At 39.7% G+C, this 16,310-nt stretch overlaps 1 protein-coding gene across 1 annotated transcript in view; it reads right to left on the bottom strand.

Moving 5' to 3' along the window:
• The window catches only part of cntnap2a (contactin associated protein 2a), a 333,552-nt gene that overhangs the window by 49,509 nt on the left and 267,733 nt on the right, over positions 1-16,310 (bottom strand). The window contains exons 18-19 of the mRNA XM_062441980.1: positions 9,510-9,666; positions 6,987-7,114 (exon numbers count right to left, since the gene is read on the bottom strand). Of these exons, the coding sequence (XP_062297964.1) occupies positions 6,987-7,114; positions 9,510-9,666 (285 nt within the window). The remainder of the gene's footprint in view (positions 1-6,986; positions 7,115-9,509; positions 9,667-16,310) is intronic.

Genomic DNA, 16,310 nt, shown 5'->3' with positions numbered 1-16,310 from the left:
TGTGCTGAGCCTGAGCAGGAGCGGTCCTCTGTTCTTGAGCAGTCTCCTGTGGCTGTACTTCAGAAGGTTCGTGTTTCCCTGGCCCCACTGGCTCACCTGCCTGTTTCCTGGTTGACACTGCCTGCTTATCAGCCTGTTCCCCAGCCAGTGGTCTGCCTGTCCTACACCCTTCCCTGACTCATTGATTACTGCTTACACCAATCCTGCACACGGACTCTTCTACTTAAGCTGCCGGTCTCTGATCCTGCGCTCCAGATGTTGGATGCTTACTCAGCAGCCTGCACCGAACTGTAGCTTCTGGTGCCAGCTACCTCTCCGGACCTCTAATTTTGTTTCCAACCTCCAGAGTGGTTCCACCTAAGTTGCTGGCCTTCAAGTCATCCATTGGCCCATCCTGTGGTGCAACTCCACCTATCTGCTCTGTCTTCCATTCATGGTTTCCAGCCCCCGGACTTTCTGCCTGAGGGTCCTTGCTTTGCCCCTGTTCTGCCATCTGCTTGAGCTCCCCTGCCCTGTTCAAAGCCATCCGACACCTAGGTTCTGCTTCCTGGATCCAACCCTCTGGCCCCCTTCACCTTCCCTGCTTAGTTTACCCACTCCGTTTCTCTGTCCTGACCAGCCTGGAGAGACATCTGAGAGTTTTCCCTTAAGGGGTAGGGGTGGGGTGTACTGCCACAATCCTGTGTCTCCTTAACCTACTCCATTAGTGGCTCTCTCCCTCTCGCTCCCTGTACATGTGTATAAGTGGGTGTGTGGGTGTGTGGGTGTGTGATTGTCTGCAGGTGTGCCAGAGTCAGAGCAGAGGCACACCAGCTGCACCCTATATCAGTAATCAAGCCCTCTACAAATACTCAGCCCTGCCACTTCCACACTACAATATCATAGACCCTGCTACCCATCAATGTTACTACACTTTAAGCCACTTTGCTTGCATTTACCTTCTTCCTTGTTGTTTCCTGTTTTCCCTGGCTTAACCCTTTCTCCTGTTCCCTGCAGCCCCGTCAGCTAGGGCTGCTCACTCTTCCAAGCTTCCAGCCCCAGTTTCCTAGCTATCGTTCCCAGCTCAGTCTAAGCTTTCCCAGACCTGTGTTTCCTTTTTCTTGCCTTACAATAAATACCTTGTTCCTACCATATCCCTGTCTCCTAGCCTGTGCCTGCACATGGGTTCATCTGCTCCACCCTAGTAACATCCTGTCTGCCAGAGACAGACAGATGAAAATGGAAGTGTAAAACCCAGTCGGTGAAGGATGAGTAAACCATATCTACAGAACAATACTCTTGGCAGTGGATGCCCCTGCAGTTTTAAATCTAACACATTGTCTCAGTAAAATAAGCAACATGCACATATCTGCACTCATAGTGCACTGAGATTTCATAGTTCCTCTCTATTATTCCCTTTAGTATGAAAAATGAGCAGTCAACAGATAATATGATGCATTATTATCGTAATGATCAGTCATGATCAGTGCCTTGCACTAAAGATTTTTCCTCTCCACAGGATATTACTTTCCACAAATGTCTGGTATTTTTTTTACATCACACAGCAGAAACCAACATGACTTCCTATCTGTGCAGTATTAATCTACTTAGTCTTAAAAACTGAAAAAAATTCAAAAGAGGATCAGTGAGTGAGAGGAAATCTTAAAAAAAACTGCTTAATTGAGGAACTTATACTCTTTAATGTGTTTAATTTTGGAATCATTATCTGAGAAGCTAAAGCCAGACACATTCTGTTGTCATTAGGTATAAACGCTCAGCTCTCTCAAAGGCGAATACATTTGGGAAGTCAGAATCAGATGGTGGTTGCTTTAACACCTGTAGTTTGGTTCACTTGTTTCAGACAAAAGACAACAATTATATATTGTTGCTTTTCACTTCTTGGCTGTTTTACATTTAGGGCAAAATCAGGAGGGAAAAAAGACTCATACCCGGCCTAAGGCATATTAAGCAAACTAAGCAGTTTTTTTTGGCTCCTGGCAATCTCTGTGGACCTGCACAAACAGATTGTACAACAGGTCACAAAAAGGGCTTGAATACAACACAATGGAGGTTTTGCGGGTCCACTGGGTTATGAGGGGGCACAGTGTATGCAACCAAAGATTAACTGTATTCATTCTAATCAATTATGGTAGGGTCTCATTCTATAGTCACGGGTCCTGGGTCAGTATGTACTTTTTGGAATTTGATATTTAATAGGTTAAAAATGATTATCTTCTGTCTGTTGCCTAATTGGCAACAGAATGTTTTATTGCTAGTGCAGAGGGTGAAAATATAAATACATATCAGAAAATAACAGTTATTACTAAAAATCAATTTTGAAGTCTATTAACAAGTTATTTTTTGCATTAGTTTATATTACTTTCTATCAATACGTAGAATAATATTATATTTTTTATTCAACAGTGCCTGACTATTGAATGACATGATGCAGCCGGGGTTGGTGTTTTGTCTATTTTAGGGTCTGTTCGGGTTGACATTGACACGCATTTTGAATCAGGTGTAATTACCCAAGGGTGCATTTGTAATGAATATAATTATGCTTGGCTAGGGATCAGATTTCTAAAAGTATTTATGCACAGCAGGTTCTCCACTGGTCTTGGATCAGATCCAACATTGTGGAGCTCAGCAACACACAAAGCGTCATGTAACTCAAAATGTGCTGGTAGCATACACCAGACACGCCATACAGACAGAAGTAAACGAGGTGCAGAAACCTGACTGTGCTGATTCAGGGGAGCAAATGTGATAAAAATTGCTGATTTTCTGGAGTTGACTAGTGTTGGGAAGTAAGACAGTGGTGTATCCTGACAGGTCGATAAGCATCAGCCTGCATCATCATCAAGTTGACTAACTGATGTCAAGTCGGCAGCAGTGTGTGGGCTGACATAGAAAGCAACAGTTGCAGGCTTTATGACAAGTAGTTAGTGTGTGTTCCTCCTAGTGCGGCCATGCAACTACTGAATATTTCCTTATCATTGAAGCTATTCCTCATGGTTATGTGACTTTACATCATTACGATAAGATTTCCATTATCCATTTGACTTTTATGAGTTGGTATGAATGCACTTTCAGATTCAGAATGTGAAATGCCTCATTTAGTCAAGTATAACAGATGTATCAGGAATGTGATGCAATTAATCCATTTCCACCTGACAGAAACACATTACACACAGCAGGACTGACACACCACAAGTGAGTTCAAGACAAAGTGCAACAGGAGTGGCCCATGAGTTAGGAAGGAGAGAGAGAGATGGTCATTATGGCAGAGCTGCAGAAATCTGTGTGTCTTCCAGTTGACCCAAAGTCCCACAGAGAGCAGTGTGCCAACACTGATTAGGAGAATAGACAGGAAGAGAAACAGCAAGGATTAAACTACTTCTCTCTTTGTGTGTGTGTGTGTGTGTGTGTGTGTGTGTGTGTTTCTGTTGATATCTGATGTTTACTTGAGAAACAACCTAAACTACAGGGACTAGATGGAAGAGAAAACAAAATGTGAGAAGATGAGTGTTTAGATGAAAAGTCTCTGAATAGTTCAGATGCCTTTATCTCTTTATCTGGCCACATATGCATATATAACAAATGACAGACTTATAAAGTAACACTTTCTATGAATTATCTGCATATGAGTATAAGCAATGTGTTTTTTCACACTAAAGTGCGACCCCAGAATAACAATGTGCCCAAATGTACTCTGCTATGCATGAAGTGTTTTCGCTTGTTCTGTCTCAAGAAATGTTTAATTAAGACCCCATTCAAAGACTCAGCAGCAAATTGTAATAGTCAAAAGTGGTTTGTTACTCTCCAAAAGTTTAGCTAACAATGTTTAAATGTATTGTACACTCCCAACATATTCTGATAATGTTGAATTTCTTTTTTGGATTAGGGATCAACTTGTAAAGATAGTATAAAAAGATGTTTAATCTCTGATTTAATTTACCAATTCTTTCATTTACTAAGGTAAAATAAACCGTATGATTACAACACAGTGAGACCTATTATTCATTTCTGTTGATAGAATAAATTCCTTAAATATTTTAACTAATGTCAACACCTCACTAGCCTCTAACATGTCCTATCTTGTCTTCATCGACCTTAAGGCAATATAATGAATGGCTTTAATTGCGAGTATTTGTGATCAGGATGAGTGCAGTAAGCCAAGTATTACAGACTTCATTCAAAGGGTTCACAGGCAAACTGTAGGAATTATTGCTTCTGTTTATGAACTGGAGAGATCACATGAAACTATGTCATTTTTGTGTAAATTCCTGCTTGCATTAAGATAATATCTTAAAGATAATACACACAGTTTTCATTTCACAGTTGCAGTGAATTGCATACTGCACCTGCCACTTAAAACAGTCAGTTCAGTTGCGCTACATGTAACCTGCCATGCTGAGCAGTTTGCTCAATGGTATTACATATTCTATCATAAGTCATTTTCACTTAGCACAGAAAATTGCATTGAGAAAGGTCAAGTAAAGCAGAATAGAGGAAAATTAAAGAGAGGTTAGAGTCCTATGACTTTTTGTAAGGCATAGGGCATTGCCAAACACCCTGAAAATTTTGTTCTACATTATATCACTGTTTTTTTAATGGGATCATCTATATTTTAGAAACACTAGACCGTCCAGTAACTCTTCGGCACTGAAGGTCATGAGTCAAAAGTTTCAGTTTCCTGACTGGCATGCCTTCAGTACACTTGTTATCAATTCAGGATGCAGAGCACTCAAAGCTAATTTATTCAGTTTTAATTGCATTTTGGAAACATTCCAGCCAGGATTTTGGCTGCTTTAGAGCAGACAGAGACAGCTCTCCTGAGGGTCACAAATGACCTTCCTTGGACAACAGATATATGATACTGCAGTTTTATTTATCTTAGATCTTAGTGCATCATTATCCATGATCCATAACACTACTTGACCTGCATCAGCAATGTGTTGTCAATTCAGACACAACACTTCAATGGTTCAGTAGATGTCATAGAGCAATCTGCCTCCCAATCTGCCTCCCAATCTATAACACAATCTTTATCTATACTAATACACAGTCTGCACCATCTTATTTTCTCTATAAATTCTTCAACAGAGTAAGATAATAAAAACATGTATTACTTCCATTGTTATACACCCAATTATTTCAAAAGTCTGCTTGAGTGACATTAACTGTTTGTCCAGGAATTTCCAACAACTTCACAACAAACAGAAAATTGTCCTTTCGCTTCCCCTGACTAAAAGCAGTGTGCATTGTCAACAGGAGAATTTTAAAAAGAAATGTATTAAAGAGACTAGAGCTGTTCTTTTGACTCAACCTTTGATGATCCCTTCACAAAAGGTTATGCAGCCATTCCTCTCCAACCAGCTGAGAATTATTTGGAAAAAGAAACCACTTCTCTCAGCAGCTGAGGTCATTAGCGCACATATTTCCTCTCAATTAGGCCATTGCAATTGTAGCACTCCAACCTCCCTCAAAGGTCCCTTTTACACCTGCAGCTAATCCAGAATGCTCACTCCAGTTTTAATCCTCCTGCTCAGGCGTCCCTGTGAGGTTTGAAGCTGTCTTTAAGATCTCACTGATAATAATAAGGCATAGTGTGATTTAGCTTCAAGCCACATTTCTGACCTTTTAACTCTCTTTGAATCAGGGCATACCCTTGTGTCCTCAGGCAATGACCACCTGTCTGTTCCACAGTGTAGACTCATAGAGGCCAGGTCACCATAAGAGTTACAATATTGTGGTTATTAAACTAATTAATCAGTTCAGTACAGTCTACAAATGTGCTTTTAGGGACAATTCCTACATAGATTTATAAAGTATTTAATATTTAGTACTGTTTGGTAATATCTTCATTATAACTTAATAACTTTTATTATAATCAGCACAGCTGGAACACACCTGTAACAGAATGTATGGCTAAAACTAATCAGTCACTGATCACCATCATTTATTAATTAAACTCCAGCACCTTGTTCCTTTAATATACATTCCTTCTCTCCATTCCTCCCTGCAGCCCTTCCTCACTTCCCCCAGGCTATTTCTTAAGCTGTGTTTAAGCTGAATGTGTCGCTGCGGGAATCGAGTTAAGGATATGTCCTCGCCAGTTTTTTTTTTTTGTGTGTTTATCCAAGGGCTTTATGAATCTACTTCATAATGTACAGAGATGAGAGTAGAAAGGCAAGCAGGTAGAGGAAATTTGCAGACAGAATGGGAGTTTGTGGTGAGCTCTGAGATCAGTCAGAGGCCGAGCTGCCACACACACACACAAAATGCAGACAAACTCTCCCTCACACTCTCTTTGGCTTATAGTTAGTGCAGGTATATTGACTGTCGGGAGCAAATGAACACATGCAGTGCAGTGGTCAAATTTGGTCAAATAAACCAAGGCAAAAATTCACTTTGCGCACACCATTAGGACCTTTCCAAACCTGTCATTCACCACCTGTCCACCAGATGTCCATCCTCGGACACTCCTGCCCTTCCCAGTGAGCACATCCCCCATTCCTACATCAGTGTGACTATTGACAGAGTTACCATTTTGTTCTAAATAGTATTTTTTTGGCAATTTCATGCCTTTATAAGTGATTTGGACAGTAAAAAGATAGGACAGGAATGGAGGTGAGAGAGCTAGGGAATGACATACAACAAAGATTCCCTGTTACCAGTACCAGTGTTTAAACCTGCTGCCAGTTTATGAACTCCCTGGATTTATTTGCTTATCAAGGCGGATTTCAGTTGTCAACCTGTAAACTTGTATTTGGCCATTGATTTAAGTACTATTCGCTCTAACCTATGTGTTTCCTTTTGCCCTGTACCCTGAAAACTCCACTAGATGCCTGCACTCAAACTCAATATTCATTTTCACAAGTACAAGTTTGCAGAACATCTGACAAGTCGCCCATCACTCAAATGCTAGAGATCGCAGCCCAGTGTTGCAAGAAGAAGTATTTCCATAATACATACTGTATTCATACATGATCATCAACACTTACTATCTCCCTGGCAGCGAAGCGGTCCAACTGTCAGCTTGGCCTGAGAGCCTGGTCTGTTGGTGTCACCCACGGCAACCTGGCTGACTGGCAGGTGTTCCTTATACAACAAGAGACCCGAATCTTCTCTCCTGTAAGATGAATTGAAAGAAAAATAAGATGGAGTTAAGTGCAGAACCTGTGCTCAAAATAGCACCACAACAATAGCAGTGAAAGATGATGTTTAGTGTCTTGTGTTGGTCATCTGCAATCTATTGCTGTTTTGAAACCGACTCTTTAACTTTAAATTTTCATGTTTGTGGTCATATGACAACACTCCAAACCAGGCTGTCTGAGGGGACAACATGCATGGTTTATTGTTGGCAAACTATATAAATAAATACAGGCTAAAGTTCAGCAGAATGAAATCCTCTAGGGGAGGCAGAGAAATTGTGTAGGGAGAACAAAAAAATACATAAAGCATATCACTTCCTTGGCAATAAGAGTAGTAGATGTAACAATAAAAACGAGAGAGAGGAAAAATAGGTCAGTACACATATTGCAAAAACTTGTAATGTAATGGCAAAAGGATGGAATTTAATGTTAATACGATGTGGGATGATATATTTTGAAATTGTTACTGTACATTGATACATGGATGGATGTTTGCGTGGGTGGATAGATGGTGTGACACTCAATATGTGGATAAGAAGCATGAATCAACAAAAAAAATCTATACAAATATTTGAAATTAAATAATGAAATTAACATAAATAAAGGAATTCATTGCTTGCAATCTCATTAACTAGTCCACTGACAACATCATTACAGACATAAGTACAAGCATTAAATATTAAAATCACAGTTTTAAATGTGGGAATGAGTTTGACATGTTGTAAATTCTTCACAGAACTATTTGATTTTAATTGTTTGCCATTCACTCCAGTTTGGAAATGAAACAGTAATATCCAATATTTGGGTTTGTATATGCATGTGTGTGTCGATGTGAGCATGTGTGCATACATTTGTGTGTGGGCGTGTTTGTATGTGCAGCCAAAAATATGGGTGATGATTGAAAATAGTCATATTGGTAATATTTCAAAAACTCACTGAGCCAGACATTAATACATACGATATTAATGGTGAGATCTGTAATCTCATCAGTTTTAGAAATGAGGGGGGAGACATGAAAGCAAATGAAATCTCTCCTTCTTACTATCACACAGTAATTACTGACAGACAAACGTACAGTATGCAGATGCATGCACACGCCCACAGACAGCGATGTAATTTATTTAATGAGACTATCCATCAGCAGGCTAAAAGAGCTTTGAAACACAAACTGTTGATTGTTGAGACAAATATTCCTCTTAAATAAATAAATGCATCACTGATGGTGGCATTCATCATTTAGTCACTTCAGCCTTTGAAGTTAGAGACCTCATCATGCTGTCCGGCCTATGCAAATTTTGCAATGACGGATTGATGCAAACATTAGCATTTGCGGTAATGACAATTTCAGTTTCGCAACAGTGAAAATGTTCCATCAAAACATCCCTGAATAGGACATATTTCACTTTTAAGTTCAATTGATGTAGCAATACAAGTACTGTGCTGTCTTAATGTAGGAGTTATGCTGTTTATACAGTGTCAGACAGTGTCAAATGAAATGTTCTATAACAGAGCATGTATTTGCATAATATAATAGCGTCTTAATAGGCACATTGACCTTACAATTTAATACTTAACTGAGACTTTATTAAAAACATGTTTAAAATACAGTATTTTGAAAAGTATTTGTGAAAGTAAAATACAAGTACAACCAGTTCCTCTGACTTACTGAAAATCTGTGGGTGGGTTAGCTGAATTTCAAATTTCTTCTTCTTAGGTGCCTGAAGTACCCTGGAGCAAGGCATTTATCCCCTAACTCATCCCTCCTGCAGGGCATGGACCAGTACATAAAGATTTGGTTTCTATTAAGTTTAGTTTTTTGCCCACCCACTCTCTCTCCCTGTTTGCTCTCTCTTTCTCTTTCTCTCTCTCTGTCCCTGTACCAATGTGAACTGGTCTGATTTGAGAATTGAGGAGAACCATTACAACCCCAGCGAGCTCTCAAATAAACTGGGTCACAGGTGACCCAGGTGACCCAGGTGAAATACTGGGTCAAATAGTTTTTTTAGATAGTAGGTCTGCACTGTATGTGCCAGAGAGCCTCTGATGGCCAGATGTACTGTAGTGTTGGCAGTGAAGAACAGTTGTAAAAACTGAAGTGGGATGGATATAGCTTGATACTCAAAGGAGCCTTGAGACCAGTACAGAACAGAATGATGTAAATAAAGCAATGTGCTGACTCAGCTGTATGAGTGTGTGACCCGTTATGCTCCACTGCAGTGGGTAGACTTGGTGTGACTGAAAACTTTTTTACTGCCGACTGTTTCAGCAGGCTTTAATTAAAGTCAATGCCAAACTGAAACTTTGAGGAAGTTAATCAATACATTACAAATTGTTTGTGCTCCCGCTGAACTTTTATGCAGTAGTCTAACTTACCAGTATGCACTGTCTGCGTCACAGTTGCAGTCATATTTGGGATCAGAGCAGTTCCTGTCGATGCCACAGGCACATTTCTGTATGCCAGGTCCTGAGCCCCCCCAGTAGAAATGCTTCTCGCTGCCCCGGCCCACCCACCACGTGTAGGGGGTCCCATCTGGGGAGGCAAACACAAAAGCAACACACAACCTTTAAGTTCCTTTTAAGAAAGAAAAATCTGTTGTTTACCCATTCAATTTATGGATGAATCAGTTTGTCCCTCACAGAAAAGTAGAGCAGACACAAAAACACACACTTTTATGAAGGCAATAAAGTTGTGTTGCTAAACTATTGAAACTTCCTCCTACAAGTGATTGATTGTAAAATCATTAACAGTTTGAGACTTTTGTCGCATTAATGTGATTTATATTGACAACTAGCAGCTGCACAGTGAATCTAATTAATTTCTTTAATATGTTTTACACAGCTGGATGGTGAATTTTCTTGGAGACTGGCAGGCACACTTAGTCACAGATCACGCCTGTGATTTTAGAGCTCTCCTAAAACGCTGATTCAGGGATGCTTTCTCTTCTTGTTATATTTGAATATATGTGTGTATGCAATGACATGTTTAGTGCTGGTTGGGTGGTTGTTGTGTGGAAAGGAATACTTCTGTTGACAGACAAACAACTTGTGTGGCAGTGAAAGTTTGTGTATTTTAATGAGTAGATAAAAGGTGAAGGATTGCGGCTTTTCAATAAGAAATGTAATATTATTTTCTTTTCCTTGGATAGCATGCTCTGGTATGGGACAGTACCTAGACAGAGAGATAGGTATAAATATGTCGGTGCCTGGCAATATTTCACAATAACAGCTGAGGAAATCAAACAATATTAGGTTTCCCTCTTTATTCCAAGAAAATAAGCCGCATCGTCAATATCGCTTTGTCAAATTCCATCAGAGACAATCAAATCTCCTGAGTCCCATTTTTACAGGAGGGGATTGAAGCAGAACTTTTGATGCAGCACAATTGCATTGAGATGTTTCATATATTGTATTATTATACTTTTCTGAAGTGGAGCTAAACTCCAGGAGGAAGCAATAGAGATGTCATTGCTTGTGTGTGTGCGTGCATACGTGTGTGTGTGTGTGTGTGTGTGTGTGTATATATGTGTGGGTGTGTGTGTGTATACATGTGTGTGTATACAAATATATATATTTGGCCTGGGTGACGTGGTTTTATTATCATCATAAAGACAATTATCCTCATCTTTCTTCAGGCCACTGTTCAGACAAGCCATTGCCAATAGGATTAACACTTCCTCCTCAAGAGACTTCCCAATCCTCTCCCTTTGAGCATTCACGTATGTGTGTTTGTGTTGTTGCATGTCTGTATAAGTGAGAACCAAGTTTGAGTTCAAGACCTTCACAACTAGGTCAGTGAGGTCCCCAAACACAGCAAACTTGCCTCCTAACCCAATTAGTGCATACGTGATAAAACTGTGTCCATGTCATTGTCCTTGAAGCTGATCTGCAGCCACTCTGAACAAGTTGAAGAGATGGCATGCGGGCCTAGCTAGCTCCTTCTAGGTTTAGTATAAAAAAAAAAAGTCATAGAACAAACTGATAACTAAAAAGAAAACTCACACTCCTCTTATTTGTAGGGAATATAAAACACGAAAGATAAAAAAGAAAATTAAAGCTCCTGCACAGTATTTGTCTAAACTGTCAGTCCCATATCTATAAATGCAATAAATAAATCATTGAGCGTCTTGCACACTTGCACAGTTATTTTGTGGGATAGACAGATGAAATAAGAATAGGGTGGTCAACGTGATCTGTTACCATATTCATACAAAAAAACAAAAAAACATCTTGATCTCTTTCTAATACTTGTTTCTCATGCAGGAGAGGAGAGGGGAGAGGTGGTGTAGGAGTAACAGCAGGGCATCAGGTGGATTGGGAGTTATGTATTGTGCCAGTTTAAGTCTCCTGTGTGATCCTGTTTAAGCTCTGCCAAAACAAACAACTGAGGAGTGGAGAGATGGAGCAGGAGGGCGGGGAGGAGGGGGAGATGAGAGAACGACAGCAGGCATGGATAGAAATGTGAGGGACGAGAGATAGAATCATATTGGCAGAGGGTTCACATGGAGAACCATGGAGAGAGGGCACTGTCGGTATGAGTGTCAGCAGCATAGCTGTGTGTGTGTGTGTGTGTGTGTGGGTTTGTGTGAGCATGAGGAGGACAGAGTGTAAACGAAAAGCCCAGTAAAAGTGCACAGTGATTATCAGAAGCTCCACTAGAGTATGATTAGTCTTAAAAGCTGTGTGTGTGTGTGTGTGTGTGTGTGTGTGTGTGTGTGTGTGTGTGTGTGTGTGTGTGTGTGTGTGTGTGTGTGTGTGTGTTTGTGTGTGTAAGCAGCAAGAGGAAGATAGAAACAAGACAGAGGGATTTGAATTTGATAAGGTGCTGGAGGGCAAAACAAAAAATATGGTAAATAGCAAAGGATAAACTGGTGGAAAATGAAAAATAGAGTATTTGTAGAATAAACACAGAGAAAGATTGAAAGATTGTTTTAGGAACACTGCTCAGTGGGACAGATGTGTACACATGTTTACCACATTAAATAATAACGCCAATGTATCACAAATTGGGTTTTATTTGACAATTTCAATTTAAAATTTAATTGGAAATAATAACTTTTTTGTATAATAATATAATAATAACAACAGTTTTGTAAAATCAGTCTGTCTGCAATTCCAACCATCACAATGGTAAACTGATTGACTGACTGGAAATCCTCCAAAATTACAGAAATGAAAGACTGAATCAGGACTGCAGCTTGTGAACATAAGTTGCAGAGAATTAATGGAGGACAAAATGTGACTGAAATGTGTAATCATTTTTTGTACCATGTCTTAAATAACTAAAAGCAACGTGGTATTTAAATTTTAATTGGTGGATTTATGCCCTCAGGTTGTCATTTACTTTCATGAATCACTTACTGTTTATCTCTATACAAAATCTAATGAAAACTATAACGTTTTTTTCCTCTCCTTTTTTTAAATATATTTTTTTTACTGCTGCTTTGTACACTCTTGATCTAAAAAATAATGACTTTACCTAGTTATTGTGGATATCAGGGAGAAATATTACTAGGAAGTAAGCTGAGGCCAGAAATATGAGCAATTAACTGATCATACAGATTTAAAACAAAAACAAAGACTAAGTGGAAGAAAAAACAAAGGTGATATATTACCAAAACTGTCACCCAAACTGTCTGTTGTAAATGACTATCACAGTCACAGTAATCTGGATAAACTGTTGTCTTCAACTGACCACTCGAATTTCTTGTCCAGTTTGGATTAAAGCATTGTTGCTGAGTTATCAGATACCAGCAATTCATTTTGAGAGTGCAATGTTATCATAAAGAATAGATATGATGACCAGAACTATAAAATGGGACCCAGAGCAGAATAATCCTTTAAAGCTCAAATGATATATAGCTGAATTAATAAATAAACCCACCATGTTAGAATTTCTTGTCTGTGTCATCTTTATAATCTCACTTTTTACATCTATTTTCATCCCTTCCTTTCTGTCCTTGTGGCTAAACAACCCAAACAAACATGCTGAATGTTCACAGGAGGGGGAAAAAAAAGGAACAGCAGATTGCTAATGCCCATAGTTTTGTTCCTCTTGTGTCTTCAGGGACAGCCTCAAAACACTGCTTATTGAGATTATCAATCTGTTATTTCAACAGCACATGCACACTTTCACATGCTCCTGCATACAGGCACACTCGCCTATTAATCTCTTTTCTGGTCCAGAGAGGTTAAATGTCTTTGTCTTCATTATTCCTGCTGTATTTTGTGTTCATATACCCCCACCCCACAGGCAAAGACAGATAGAGCAGTAGAGGAAAAGACAAAGACAGAGGGGAAGACAAGGAGCAGGAGAGATAGAGGCAGGCTGTGTAAGATAAGAAGAATGACAGCAAAAAAGCACCTTAATAACACCGTAGTAATTGAAAATCATGCCCAAAGAAGAAGAAAAAACCCATCCTGATTCACAAATACACACTCAGACAGTAAGTTTGCTTTTGGACATTAGTTTTAAGAAAATACAAATATTAAAACATGCAATAAAGAACTCAGTTCTCAATTCATCAGGTTTTTCAAATTTTGTTAGCAGGTTGGTATGGATTTGATGAGCATCTTTGAATATTTTTCACTGTGCTTTTCATATCAAAGCAATGAGTCAGTTTTGATTTATTAAGCAATTACAAGCTGTTCTATACTTTAAGACCGTTTAAGTGTGCTTTATCAGTTTGGGGAGTTTTAGAGGTTTTGTCTGTGTGCATATGATGGTTGATTAATCTATGCTTTTGAAAGCTACACTACCTGTGTTATTACTAGTTACTGAGTCAAGATGAATAGGCAGATATAACAGCAGACTAGACCATGTCTTCATCGAACTGTTGCACTGAATTCATTTCCCATGTTTAAAAACTTACTTTGGGTTTGGTTCAAAAAATATGTGTTGGTTGAAGGCTGGGTTAAGGTTGCTGAAAGCAAATGTTGAATGATCAAGAGGGGAGCAAAGTTTGGCTAGTTGCTTCAAGCTTATCACACATGCAATGAGATTTTCCAAGATTGGTCTTCAGTAAACAGTGCTCATGTCCATAGAACTCATTTTATCCATTACAAGTGCTTGTACTCAAGACAGCCCAGTGAAAGTACCCAGGCCACTGTTAGTTGATATCATGGGATCACACCCCTGCCAGTCAGCCATGAACTGAAATGTCAGCTGATCCAAAATGGCATTCGACATGCTCAGTTGCTCATATCCCCTGTCTGGGAGATGATGGCTTTTAAGAAAGGTGGTCAGTTGGAGCTGAAATGCCAGAATGGCATTCACAACCCATAGATTTGGCTTTCTCATAAACCTATCTCAGGTGTCACCTTTTGGTACGCACCTTTACTGGAGTTATTATGTCTGAAATAGAGGTCATTACAGCCTCCTGTTTACACTGAATTCCTTCTTTGACCCTGCTGAGTGACAGGTGTCTGTCTGTGGGCAAATGTACACTAGGTGGAAACACACAGGTGCAAGCATGCACAAAATAAACTATAAAACAACTCATCTGCTCTCTACACTGCTCTCTAGGGAGTATGAAAGTGAATCAATACTCTTCTTGTCTCTCCTCTAACAAGAACAGCTTCTGTATTATTTAGAAAAAAGCGAAGGCCAAAATAAGTCCTACGCTGCCAACCCCTTGTCTTTGCCGTAAAAACACCCATGAGGAGACACATATTCCCATTAACACAACAAAAACAGGCATGCACATTTGCACAATTGCATAGCCCTGCTCTCACCCTAAATGGCTCTGGACAAAGAAGGGAGAATTCCCCCCGTATACGCACGCATGCACGCATACATTTTCTTGTTGAGTTTTTTTGTGGATCAATTCTTCTTTGTCGGACTGGTGTCGGTTTCTGTTCTTTGTTGTCTTCGTTTGTTGTGCAGAGAGCCTGGTGTCTCCGCTCTGCACCCGCTGGTCTTTGTTAGCCTCCTATCCTCTTAACATCTCTGTTTTTGTACAGAAACTTTAGGGAGGCATATTAGCCGTGCCCCAGGAACTCTCCAGAGAGCTACATATAATGCAGTGTGAGTTTGTGTGTGTGTATAAGAGCAAAAAAAAGAGTTTTTGTATGCCTTTTTTATTGTCTCTGTCCTTTTGTTTATCTATACAAGTGCGTGTGTGTCTGTCTAGTCTTTTCTTTTCCTGGCTCCTCCGTCTCTTTCTATTGTCTCAATCTTCTCCTTTCCCGGACCACCTATCCATCAATTTACTTCGAGAACCTCCCTTATGTCCCTGCCCTTTCACCATTTTCCCAATCTCTATTGCTCCCACGTATTTAGGCCTATCTCAACCTCACTCCCCACCTTTTCCTTGCTCTCCCATATCTTTCAGTCTCAGAGGTCTCTTTCTTTTTATCTGTCTTCATATTATGTCCTTCTACTTTCTCTTTGCACCCCTGGATCTCTGACTCTACCTACTCTTTCCCCCTCCCTCGCTCGCTCCTATCTGCCTTGCGCACCTTTTCCTTGCATTCTCTAATCAGTTGGTCTCAGTGGCCTTTCTCTCTCTCTCTCTCTCTCTCTCTCTCTCTCTCTCTCCATGCTACATATCTGTCTATCTATCCCATGTCTCCCTGACTCTTTCCTGGCATCTAATCTCTTTATGTTCTCATTAGCCTCGCTATAATCTACCCTTTAATCCTTGCTAATTGCAAACTCCTCTTGCTCCGATCATGATCTGAAGCTGTATTTGAATTACATCCCGCCCTCCCCTGACTATCCCATATGGTTTGATCTACAAAGGCCTACAATGCATACCAAAATATCAAATGCCTGTGATCTGTTAGTCCTTATATCTCCTTACCCCTGGATGATTAAATGTGGTTGGAATACTGTAAGCAAATGTAAAAGGTACCCTGTGGAATTTTTGACCACTAGTAGTGCTATGGAGCAATGTTTTTAAGAGTGGGTTTGTGTTTTTGTTAGTATTTTGGACACACATGTAAGGACGCACATGAGTGGGTGACACAGTAGACAATCCTGCAGATTGCTTCATGCTATTTATGTTGGTAACATGCCAACCATGTATAAATGTGCCAACAAACACAAGAAAGAATGAGACTGCTCACAAGCAAAAATGAACTGATCCTGTATTGTGTATTGTTTGTGTATCTAAAATCTGATATATCGTATTCCCCTGTGCTGTGGACCTCTGTTGTTATCAAAAACAACAATCT

The sequence above is a fragment of the Scomber scombrus genome, chromosome 20 (assembly GCF_963691925.1).
Source record: "Scomber scombrus chromosome 20, fScoSco1.1, whole genome shotgun sequence".
Classification (NCBI taxonomy): Eukaryota; Metazoa; Chordata; class Actinopteri; order Scombriformes; family Scombridae; genus Scomber; species Scomber scombrus.
This window is presented reverse-complemented; position numbering and strand designations above follow the sequence as displayed.